General features: G+C 37.9%; 1 protein-coding gene across 1 annotated transcript in view; it reads left to right on the forward strand.

Annotated features, from left to right (window-relative positions):
• LOC128684162 (2',3'-cyclic-nucleotide 3'-phosphodiesterase) overlaps nt 1-10711 on the forward strand; it is a 39784-nt gene extending 29073 nt beyond the window's left edge. Inside the window, exons 4-5 of the mRNA XM_053770286.2 lie at nt 3636-3801; nt 7606-10711. Coding sequence (XP_053626261.2) covers nt 3636-3801; nt 7606-8333 — 894 coding nt within the window. The 3' untranslated portion in view covers nt 8334-10711. The remainder of the gene's footprint in view (nt 1-3635; nt 3802-7605) is intronic.
• Nucleotides 10712-13611: the final 2900 nt, after the last annotated feature.

The raw sequence follows: 13611 nt of genomic DNA on the forward strand, positions 1-13611 counted from the left end.
TAATAATAATAATATTTTTTTTTATTATCACACTGGCCGATTCCCACCAAGTCAGGGTGGCCTGAAAAAGAAAAACTTTCACCATCATTCACTCCATCACTGTCTTGCCAGAAGGGTGCTTTACACTACAGTTTTTAAACTGCAATATTAACACCCCTCCTTCAGAGTGCAGGCACTGTACTTCCCATCTCCAGGACTCAAGTCCGGCCTGCCGGTTTCCCTGAACTCCTCCATAAATGTTACTTTGCTCACACTCCAACAGCACGTCAAGTATTAAAAACCATTTGTCTCCATTCACTCCTATCAAACACGCTCACGCATGCCTGCTGGAAGTCCAAGCCCCTCGCACACAAAACCTCCTTTACCCCCTCCCTCCAACCTTTCCTAGGCCGACCCCTACCCCGCCTTCCTTCCACTACAGACTGATACACTCTTGAAGTCACTCTGTTTTGCTCCATTCTCTCTACATGTCCAAACCACCTCAACAACCCTTCCTCAGCCCTCTGGACAACAGTTTTAGTAATCCCGCACCTCCTCCTAACTTACAAACTACGAATTCTCTGCATTATATTCACACCACACATTGCCCTCAGACATGACATCTCCACTGCCTCCAGCCTTCTCCTCGCTTCAACATTCATCACCCATGCTTCACACCCATATAAGAGCGTTGGTAAAACTATACTCTCATACATTCCCCTCTTTGCCTCCAAGGACAAAGTTCTTTGTCTCCACAGACTCCTAAGTGCACCACTCACCCTTTTCCCCTCATCAATTCTATGATTCACCTCATCTTTCATAGACCCATCTGCTGACACGTCCACTCCCAAATATCTGAATACATTCACCTCCTCCATACTCTCTCCCTCCAATCTGATATCCAATCTTTCATCACCTAATCTTTTTATCCTCATAGCCTTACTCTTTCCTGTATTCACTTTTAATTTTCTTCTTTTGCACACCCTACCAAATTCATCCACCAATCTCTGCAACTTCTCTTCAGAATCTCCCAAGAGCACAGTGTCATCAGCAAAGAGCAACTGTGACAACTCCCACTTTATGTGTGATTCTTTATCTTTTAACTCCACGCCTCTTGCCAAGACCCTCGCATTTACTTCTCTTACAACCCCATCTATAAATATATTAAACAACCACGGTGACATCACACATCCTTGTCTAAGACCTACTTTTACTAGGAAATAATTTCCCTCTTTCCTACATACTCTAACTTGAGCCTCACTATCCTCGTTAAAACTCTTCACTGCTTTCAGTAACCTACCTCCTACACCATAGGAATTTGTGCATGGGGCTCAACAACAATTAACCATCTCAGACCACTAATTACCCAACAAAAGGCTGCAGTTAGAATGATAACAAATTCTCACTACAGGCAGCACACTCCACCAATATTCAATACACTAAACCTACTCACCATACAAAACATCCATACTTATTACTGCACCTATTACATACATAGAACACTTAACTCTGATATTAACCCTCCCCTCAAACATCTCCTTGCCAACCTCAACAGAACACATGACCATAACACAAGGCACAGATCACTCTTTGATGTTCCTCGTGTCCATTTCACACTATGCAAAAACTCAATGCACATAAAAGGCCCTAAAATCTGGAATTCATTACCTGTAAATATAAAAGAAACACAACCTGTTTATAAATTCAAGTCTCTTCTCAAAGATTACTTACTCACCCAAAACCAAATAAATACTGAATAACTGAACATTATAAATTGTATATCTTAAATGTTTCTCACAATTATATCACATAAATGTTAAACCTAAAACCCAATCTAACTTTATTATTTTTTAAATACACTACCTAACAGAATCACTACCTAACTGAATGCAACCATATGACCTGTCTTTGTAATACTCACTTGTGCTTTATAGTTATCTGTTTACATTAATGTTTTATCACTGATTTCATCATTGCTTAGTAGCAGCGCTGTATAGTCCTTGTGGCTTAGCGCTTCTTTTTGATTATAATAATAATAATAATCATTGCTTAGTTAATCTTAAGTTAATTTTAAGCCAGCCCGTAATGCTATGCATAGTATAAGTGGCTTTGGCATACTGCTCTTATCTGTATTTTTTTTGTACCTCTGTATGTGTGCACAAATTGGAAATAAATAAATAAATAAATAAATAAATAAAATAAATAAATAAATACACCTGCAACATCTGCCACATTCCCCCCCTATCCACCCTGTCATATGCCTTTTCCAAATCCATAAATGCCACAAAGACCTCTTTAGCCTTATCTAAATACTGTTCACTTATATGTTTCACTGTAAACACTTGGTCCACACACCCCCTACCTTTCCTAAAGCCTCCTTGTTCATCTGCTATCCTATTCTCCGTCTTACTCTTAATTCTTTCAATAATAACTCTACCATACACTTTACCAGGTATACTCAACAGACTTCTTCTTCTTCTTTCAACGTACCAGCCGCATCCCACCGAGGCAGGGTGGCCCAAAAGGAAAAAACGAAAGTTTCTCCTTTCAAATTTAGTAATATATACAGGAGAAGGGGTTACTAGCCCCTTGCTCCCGGCATTTCAGTCGCCTCTTACGACACGCATGGCTTACGGAGGAAGAATTCTGTTCCACTTCCCCATGGAGAACTCAACAGACTTATCCCCCTATAATTTTTGCACTCTCTTTTGTCCCCTTTGCCTTTATATGAAGGAATTATATATGCTCTCTGCCAATCCCTAGGTACCTTCCCCTTTTTCATACACTTCTTCTTTCAACAAACCGGCTGTATCCCACCTAGGCAGGGTGGCCCAAAAAAGAAAAACAAAAGTTTCTCTTTTTAAATTTAGTAATTTATACAGGAGAAGGGGTTACTAGCCCCTTGCTCCCGGCATTTTAGTCGCCTCTTACAACACGCACGGCTTACAGAGGAAGAATTTTGTTCCACTTCCCCATGGAGATAAGAGGAAATAAACAAGAATAAGAACTAGAAAGAAAATACAGTGGAACCTCAAATATCGAATTTTCTTTGGTCCAGAAGGCTGTTCGAGTGCCTTTACCGAATGAATTTATTCAAATGAGGAATAATGTAAATTAGGTTAGTCCATTTCAGACCCTCAAAAATACACTTATAAAAGCACTTACAAAAATACACTTAGATAATTGGTTGTGTTGGGAGCAGTTCGATTTTTGAGGTTCCACTGTAGAAGAAAACCCAGAGGGGTGTGTATATATATACTTGTGTGTAGTGTGACCTAAGTGTAAGTAGAAGTAGCAAGACGTACCTGAAATCTTACATGTTTCATACACTTATTAAACAAAAATACCAACCACTTCAACACTATATCCCCACCTGCTTTTAACATTTCTGTCATTATTCCATCAATCCCAGCTTTGTTACCTCCTTTTATTTAACCCACAGCCTCATGCACTTTCCCTACTCACATCTTGCTCTTCCTTGCTCCTAAAAGATGTTGCACCTCCCTGGCCAGTGCATGGAATCACTGCCAGGTAATACTTGCATGAGTATGAGAGTAGCTGGGATTAAAGGGAATACCAGTTCATTGCAGGTATGTATTAAGACAGTATAATTGGACATATATTTTTCTTAATGAAATATTTTTTTCATTGTATAGGTTAGAAGCTATGAGCCAGTATTACCCTTATACTACTGGTGGTTCTTGAATGAAGTGGACTCAAAGAAGATATCCATGATTGCAAGACAATGGCTGGAAAGAGCCCTGCAGGTACAAAACTTTTTTCAGGACTTTGCAGAAACCACTAAGCTCTCAACACTGGAAGGTATGGCCAAGTTTTAGAAAGTTGTTTATTAGTGTATGTATATTATGAAATAGAGAAGTAATGTGACTCTTAAGTAATGTTTTAAAAGAGTATGTCCATGTTTTAGATAGGTGTATAGTAATGTATGTATATTTCTTGATTTTTTGATTGATTAGCAAGGCTTAAGTGGAATAAAAGAAACAAAAAAGATACATAAGAAAAGATTTTTAAAACAGAGGAGGATTATCCACCCAGGATAACCCAATGAAGTCAGTGCATCCTTGGGGACTGTCTATGTTATTTCCATTGTTGTCCTTTAATCTTTTCTTTCAGGATGCGACGTATATGGCAGGTTAGGTTCCAGGCTGTCGCCTGAAGGCAGAACGCCATTTTTTCCATTTATAAATGCATATAAATGCTAGACAACAAGTTTACACTAAATTATATTAAGTTAGTAATAGAACTAGGCATTAAAAACACACAAAGTAAAATACATTCACAGTACATTCATTACTTATCTTAATGTATTTGTAATCTTAATGTAGGGCGAGAGGCAAGTAGTACGTACTTATTTGTAGCAAGTCAGGTGTAGGTAGCCCTGGCTCCCCATCTCATACTTAATATACGATATTTAAAACATTCCAGAGAGTTAAAATACACATACAGTACACTCACTATTTACCTTAAAATATGTGTAGTCTTAATATAGGAAGAGAGGTGAGTAGTATTTATTTGTAGGAAGTCAGTGTAGGTAGCCGGTAGGTGTAGCCCGCCTGGGCTACACCTACCGGCTACCTACACTGTGGCCCAGAGCCATATTATTAGCATCGACATACCTTGTTCACTGAATTTAATCATTTCTAACAATTACCTTTAGATGCCATCATAAACGAAGGGAGAAATAATGAATAATTCATGCCAAAAATTGTAAACAAAAGCGGAGTGGGGGAGTGGCTGGGCCAAACGCAGATTCATACACATATTCTCTGGTGGCTGAGCAAAGAAAACGTAATGTTATCCCTCCGCCCGGCTACCACACAGGTCCACAAGTATTATTATCAGAGCACATATAAAATATGCAATAAATGCCAGACAACAAGTTTACACTAACTTATATTAAGTTAGCAATAGAAATAGGCATTAAAAACACAATCAAAGGTAAGATACACACAGAGTACACTTATTACTTACCTTAAAATATTAATATTAATGTGTGAGAGGTGATTGGCAGGGTGTTTATGGAATAAAATCAGAATGGCACACCATCATCCTCTAACTTGGCACTTAAAGCAAGAGTCTTACGACTTCTCTTTTTATCACAGCTAAGCTTAGACACCATCGTCAATGAGAGCTAACTAGTTAACAAAAGAGTAAACGAGAAAGAGAACGAGATACAGAGTTCAGACAGTGTAAGAACACAAACTGAACAGGTAGTGGGCGATCACTTGGTCAGGCGAAATAAATGCGTATTAATGTGTGTGTACTTTTAGTTCATTCACGTACGTTTGTAAGAGTTTGTAGAACATTTACCTCAGTGTTTTTTTATTATATAATTACCTCACAATACAAATACTCTTACATTGTGTACAAGTTGTACAGAATAAACAAACAGCAACACACCATTTTTTGAGTGAATGAAGATATTATTATTATTATTATTATTATTATTATTATTATTATTATTATTATTATTATAAAAAGCACTAAACCCACAAGGGTCATGAACTGCTATATATAGAGTGAAGGCATACGAAAAGAATATTTTTCTACAGTTATCCCCCAGTTTGACTAGAGAAAACGTAATTCTTCCGACAGTACCTACACAGCCGCTTTGTAAACAAATCTCATATTTCGTCAATTTTTATTCTGTGAGTGTATGTATCATGTTTATATGCTATGTAATGGGTTTCATATATAATTTTGAGGAAAATATCATAGATTGATTAATGAAAATACCTATATTAATGTAAAATAAGATATTTAATGTGCCCAAGAGTGATTATTATTATATAGTGTATTGGCGTCATGAGTAGAGAGAGCCTTAGCGATTTTAATGTGTACCTGCACACCAGCACAGTGTGTAAGTATATTTAGGTACAGGTACATGTAAATATAATTGTCAGAGTACATATAAAATATCATAATCATAATCATAGAATTGATGAAGGAAAAAAGGTGAGTGGTGCGTTGAGGTATATGTGGAGTCAAAAAACGTTATCTATGGAGGCAAAGAAGGGAATGTATGAAAGTATAGTAGTACCAACACTCTTATATGGATGTGAAGCTTGGGTGGTAAATGCAGCAGCGAGGAGATGGTTGGAGGCAGTGGAGATGTCTTGTCTAAGGGCAATGTGTGGTGTAAATATTATGCAGAAAATTCGGAGTGTGGAAATTAGGAAAAGGTGTGGAGTCAATAAAAGTATTAGTCAGAGGGCAGAAGAGGGGTTGTTGAGGTGGTTTGGTCATTTAGAGAGAATGGATCAAAGTAGAATGACATGGAAAGCATATAAATCTATAGGGGAAGGAAAGAGGGGTAGGGGTCGTCCTCGAAAGGGTTGGAGAGAGGGGGTAAAGGAGGTTTTGTGGGCGAGGGGCTTGAACTTCCAGCAAGCGTGCATGAGCGTGTTAGATAGGAGTGAATGGAGACGAATGGTACTTGGGACCTGACGATCTGTTGGAGTGTGAGCAGGGTAATATTTAGTGAAGGGATTCATGGAAACCGGTTATTTTCATATAGTCGGACTTGAGTCCTGGAAATGGGAAGTACAATGCCTGCACTTTAAAGGAGGGGTTTGGGATATTGGCAGTTTGGAGGGATATGTTGTGTATCTTTATACGTATATGCTTCTAAACTGTTGTATTCTGGGCACCTCTGCAAAAGCAGTGATAATGTGTGAGTGTGGTGAAAGTGTTGAATGATGATGAAAGTATTTTCTTTTTGGGGATTTTCTTTCTTTTTTTTGGGTCACCCTGCCTTGGTGGGAGACGACCGACTTGTTGAAAAAAAAAAAAAAGTTTATTTCTTTGTAAAGGTTACAATGTGTAATTACAATTTTGATTTACTAAGTACAAAAATAGCCACTATCATGCCAAGGCATTTTGGGCATGATTAGGAGAGCATGCAACTCTGGGGTGGAGAGATCAGATGGATCAGAATAGGATGACCACAAGAGTATACAAATCTAGGGTGAGGTGATTTTTTTTTTTTTTTTTTTTTTTTTTTTTTTTTTTTTTTTTTATTTTTTTTTTTTTTTTTTTTTTTTTTTTTTTTTTTCCCAACAGGTTGGTCGTCTCCCACCGAGGCAGGGTGACCCAAAAAAGAAAGAAAATAAATAATAAATAATAATAATAATAAATAATAAATTTAATTTCAGTTTGGACCTAATTTTGTTTCAGAGGACGTAGTTTTTCAAATATCACTCTAATCGGGTTAATATGCACATTCATTATAGTGAAAGCCCAGAAAGAAATTAGATTTGGACATGGGAAATCATTAAGCTAATTTTCAATGAAATCCTTTGGTTAGTTTTCAATATGAGTGATGCTCAAATCTCCTCTCCCCCCCTCCAAAAAAAAAAAAATGGACACTGAAAACCCCCATGAATAATTGAACTTACTTGTGAGTTGAATAATCAAGTTTTGTGAATTTTGAATTGTATGAATTAGGGTGGTCATATACCTTAGTGTATTTTCAATAGATTTTCATCAAAGAGATGGAGATTTTCTTTGGACATGATAAATAATAAATAATAGAAAAGATTTTCCAGATGTTAAGTGAACTTTAGAAAATATAAATGCTATAGTACTGTAATGGCTTCATTTCAGAGATGCTGAATTACCATTCTAGAAATACACAGCAAGGTGGATATAATGTTCTTCATGCTACTGCTAGTGTTACAAGGAGAGGTAAAGTACAACATGACTTGGAATACATCCAAAATCCAGCAGTTAGAAAATCCCTTGGAAAATGCTTCGATCTCCTTATAGTTGGTTATGTGGTAACACCAAGGACATTTGGAGCCAGATTAAAGTTGGGAACGAGTGAACTAGAACTATGGGGTATGGATGATAATGAAATTGAACTCGAAAATACTTCACTTCCTTCAGAAAACCATACTGCTGATAAATGTCCTGCAGAGTGCTTGGATAATTCACGTGATAACTTAGAAATAGATTCTGATAGAAAATACAATTGTGCACAAGAAATGAACATAGGAACTTCATCCCATTGTGACACAGTGAACATCCTCTCATCAAAATTAACCAGTGACAGATTTTACCCAACTAGTGGCAAGGGAAGTCGTGCACATATCACTCTTGGTTGTGCTCCAAACATACATGCAAAGGCCACAGGATTTGATCTGATAAAAGTTGTATCTCTTGAGCAACGCATAAAGGAAAGTGAAAAATCTGAGGATTCTGAAGTATCTAATCTAAAGGTACAAGCGTATTCGATTTCTGAAGGAACATTAAAAACCTATGGAGATGGCATATGGGTTATATACCCAGAGAAAGAAATGACTGTTAGTTCCATGTTTTCTGCATTTTACTGAATATAGGAATGATATATTCATTTAGTTCATAAAATAATCAGAAAGTCATAACTTGTCTGCATAAAGTATTGCAGTTTATATCAAATGGGGTGACATTTGCACATTTGGTTTGTTGATAAAGGGAATAAGAGGAATTGGGATAGTAATATGAAGATGTAAATGAAGAAGTACATACTAAAACATGTGTCTTTCTTTAAACTGTTCAAGTGCAGGTAACTCATGATTGCCAACTTGTAAACTGTACACAGAGGCAATTTAAGTAAATCTTTTTTTCTCCTTTCAACACAATGGCCATATCCCACTGAGGCGGGGTGGCCTAAAAGGAAAAATGAAAGTGTCTCCTTTTACATTTAATAACATATACAGGAGGAGGAGTTACTAGCCCCTTGCTCTTGGCATTTTAGTCACCTCTTACGACATGTATGGCTTACGGAGGAAGAATTCTGTTCCACTTCCCCAAGGAGACATGCAAGTACTACTGTAAGTAAATATATTTACTTACAAGTACTACTGTATAGTAGGTGCTTCATTATTTGTTTATTGATTATCCAGATGTCATGGTTGAATTACTGGATAACAGAACAGGCAACTCTGATATCTGGCCTGTTAGAATTAAAGGTGCCAAAAAATGCATAAAAATATTGCTTGGTAATGTTATTACTAATGCCTCAGTTTATTATGGCCATGTGTTTAATGTAGTGCCTGTGATATATATTAATCTAAAGTTTTCAAGTGAATATTTAATTGCTTTCACATGAGTTTCGTGCATTTATATGCATATTATATATATGGAAAAGGAAGATCACAAGTTTCAAAGTTAAGCTGATGCCAGGATCATCACTGCTCATTGCTAAGATCAGCAAAATGATTTTCTAATTAAGTATTTGTTTACAAATATACTTAACCAAATTCACTGAAATTTAGTGTTACAATTGCCTGGGAAAGATGTTCATATTTGGTTTTGATTTTGGATCATATGTAATATATATTGCTGTATATGATAGTGGTTTGAATCAGATGACTGCATCCATCTGAGGTTCTGCCTCGTACTATGTAGTTCAGATAATTTAGCACCCACAGTATTTATTATTCTCTGTGAAAACTAATTGATAACATAGAACTACCTTTAAAGAACTTCCTACTATTATATTCCCAAGCTCCATTATTTGATCATCACTTTATTTGTTCACCACAAATTATTTTAGTCCCTTTTATATTGTCTCCTTTATTTTAGCTTTAAAGAACTACCTTAGTTCATATTTTTTACATTTGTTAAAATAATTCAGGTGCTATTTTTTAGCTTTAGAATATTTACTTTGTCTTATACTTAATTCCTACTATAGATTCACTCTAAATCTTATGATTACAAGCATTGATCCTGATACCAACCTCTTATTGAATGACTTAAATGACTCAAACAGTAACTGTAATTACTACACAGCAGAACAATAAAGGCACTCCTCAGAGCCAACAACAACATAACTGTCTTTAACTACAATATCAGATCTTTAAGCAAGCATTACGATGACCTCATAGCATTACTAAATTCCCTACATGCCAGTATGTCCATCATTACTCTCATCGAAACCTGGCTAAAGCCTGATACTACAGATGTCTATGCCATTCCTGGTTACACAGCCATACACAACTGTAGGCCAGATCAACAAGGGGGTGGCACAGCTATATACTACTCAGACCAACTAGAATGTATCACTAATACTTGCACAAGGGATGAACATGGGGAATATATAATAGCTAAATTCAAATCAAAATACCTACAAAAACCTCTCACAGTGATAAACATCTACAGAGTACCACAGTCAAACATTAGCCGTTTTAGTGAAAACCTAGGATGTATGATAACTGATGCACGCATGAATAAAGATCACTTACTACTCTCAGGTGACTTCAGTATAAATCTCCTGCAAGACCAGGACCCACATGTTACTGAATTTGCAAACACTATGAGTAACTGCATGTTGCTACCAACAGTAACAAAACCTACAAGAGTTACACAGACTAGTGTTTCCCTACTAGACCACATCTGGACCAACACCATATCCCCTTTAAAATCAGGCATAATCATAGACAATACCACAGACCACTACCCTACCTTCCTCATAACAAATCTTGGCAAATTACTCCATGACACTACTAAAGTCACTTTCAGACTTCACAATGAGGCAGCCATTAATAACTTCACAGCAGCAGTGACAAACATTGACTGGCACACCGAGCTAGAAATCTATACAGATATTAATGAATGTATTAATAATTTTCTAAAAAAGACCCAATACCTCTAGCTCATAAATTGTATCTCACAAACATTTCTCATAATTGTATCTCATAAATGTTTAACCTATGACCCAATCAAACTTTGTTATGTTTCATTACATTACCTAACTGAATACTCCATTCTACTGGACTTCTGGACTCTGGTAATGTTGCTCAGTAGCTTGGAGGCTGAAGACCATTGCAAGCCAATGTAGGTCTATCTCGGTGCTGTACATCTGGTGAGACCTTTAGAAACTAGGCCTAGACCATTAACTCTAGTAGGAAGTATGTGAAACAAGTGGGTAGACCCACTGTCTACATTTTGCTAAGCCATATACCTTGGGTCGTCTCAACCCGACAACACTAGTGTGCAAAAAGAAACATTTGAATTCACTACTGGAACTGGCTTTGGCTTACCCCTATATAATCATGAATAATTCTAGCAGGCCTCAAAAACTTTCCCACATCCTGGGTGGAAGAGAAAATGGTGTGCTATTCTGCATAGTAGTGGATATGGCCATGGGTCATCAGGACAGCACTGGAGCATTAATCTTTTTATGTACAGATTGTTCACAGGGCTGCACCAGATATCAGGCATTGTCTGCACGTTGAGGGTCGTTAAACCATCCACCCATCTGTAAACAACGACTGGCAGTAGCATTTCCTAGGGTGTGACATATGACATAAAAAGGGCGGCACTGCCCTGGAGTATGATACAGACCATATAATACACGCTGTGTGCAACAAACTTGCAGTTATGTTACAGCCTCTCCTCACTTAATGACTGAGTTTTGTTCTTAAGCCCATGTTAAACAAATTCATCGCTAAGTGAGGAGCATAATATAATGGTAGTGAGTTTGTGTCAACCATCTTTGATATTGTTTTAATGTCACCTTTCCACCATTTATAACATTTCTGGTATACTATTTTTAAATGTTTATACAGTAGTGTACTGTATATTGAAATAAACAGAATAGAAGAAATCAGCTCTAATATACATTACAGTATGAATACTGGTCAGAGAGCCCGTCGTAAGTCTGAGGCATCGATAAACGAGTACGTCGCTAGGTGAGGAGAGGCTGTACTTGCAAGGAAAATGTTTACAACAATACTACAGGTTTTTTTATTATTATTTTTTTATTAACACACTGGCCGATTCCCACCAAGGCAGGGTGGCCCGAAAAAGAAAATAGCTTTCACCATCATTCGCTCCATCACTGTTTTGCCAGAAGGGCGCTTTACACTACAGTTTTTAAACTGCAACATTAACACCCCTCCTTCAGAGTGCAGGCACTGTACTTCCCATCTCCAGGACTCAAGTCTGGCCTGCTGGTTTCCCTGAATCCCTTCATAAATGTTACTTTGCTCACACTCCAACAGCACGTCAAGTATTAAAAAACATTTGTCTCCATTCACTCCTATCAAACTCTTATAAAAAACATACTGCTTTTTACATATATACATGGTGTAGTCCACCCTGACTCCACTATTTGAACTTTAACTAATTATACAGTGTATGAGCATTGATGCCCATTTCAGCAAGAAGACAGTGTAGTCAGCAGTCAGCATAGTAGTTGGACAGGTCAACAGGTGTGTCAATGTCACAGAAATGTACTGCTGTCCTGGGTCTCAGACCATAGATATGTGACTGGACAGGAAGACAGTCATTGGTCATATTAGCAGAGGAAGAAGTAGTAGACGGGCTGTTGCTAATGTCAGTCTGGTTGTGGCATTGCAACGCATGCTCCACCAGCTCAGCCTCGGCTTGCACATTGTCATTGTACTTCATGTGGTCAAGGTGAGTTTCTTTAGTCGTTCCTGTGACAATCTCCGTCACCTCAAACTTGTTGCAGTGGAGCTGTCCGAGGACACATGGTAAGGACTAGGAACTAGCTTATGCATATCAGGGATTTGCATAGGATTTTGCAACATTACTTTGCAACCTGGTACAACCTTACTCTCCTTAGCAATAGTGTTATGATTAAACATAAACTTATCTGTTGCTTTCTTGAGATTTTCACGTACTCTCTGAAAGACAAGCTGTGAAGTCTGCATCTTACTGATGCTGATGTTTACATTATCATATACAGGCTGAGACGGAGCAAACAGAATTTCATATGGCAAACGCTTGTCATAGCCATAAAATGCAAAGTGGGGTGTCTTTGCAATCCAGCTGTTGTCTGCCGAGTTTAGAGTACTCTGCACACATCTGCTAGGAAAATGATAGGATGGATAATGAAGACCTTCAAAACTAGGGATGCCAAGCCCATGATGATTATCTTCAAATTGCTTGTTCTCTCTAGGCTGGAATACTGCTGTACACTAATGGCCCCTTTCAAGGCAGGCAAAACTACAGACCTGAAGAATATACAGAGAACTTTCATGGCATGTGCATGTATAAATACGATAAAGCATCTAAATTACTGGAAGCAGTTGAAGGTCCTTGATTTGTATTGTCTGGAATGCAGGCAAGAAAGATGCATGATAATATACACTTGGAAAATCCTAGAGGGACTAGTCCCAAATCTGCACATGAAAATGACTCCCTACAAAAGCAAAAGACTTGGCAGATGCAACATTCCCCTAATGAAAAGCAGGGACACCATGAGTACGTAAAGAGACAACACAATATGTGTCAGAGGCCCAAGACTGTTCAACTGCATCCCAGCATACATAATGGGGATTACTAATAGACCCCTGCCTGTCTTCGAGAAGGCACTGGACAGGCACCTAAAGTCAGTAGCTGACCAGCCGGGCTGTGGCTCGTACATCAGTTTACATACAGTCAGCAGTTACAGCCTGGTTGACCAGGCCCTGATCCACCACAAGGCCTGTCATGGACCCGGCTGACAGGGCATTGACGCCCAAAACCCTGTTCAGGTATACTCCAGGTATAGAGTTGTCAGGAAGTGGAACAATCTGGAGAGTGATATAGTAAAGGCAGGATCCATACATAGCTTGAAGAAGAGATAAGACAAAGCTCATGGAGCAGGAAGACAGAGGA

Source organism: Cherax quadricarinatus, chromosome 4, assembly GCF_038502225.1.
Source record: "Cherax quadricarinatus isolate ZL_2023a chromosome 4, ASM3850222v1, whole genome shotgun sequence".
Classification (NCBI taxonomy): domain Eukaryota; kingdom Metazoa; phylum Arthropoda; class Malacostraca; order Decapoda; family Parastacidae; genus Cherax; species Cherax quadricarinatus.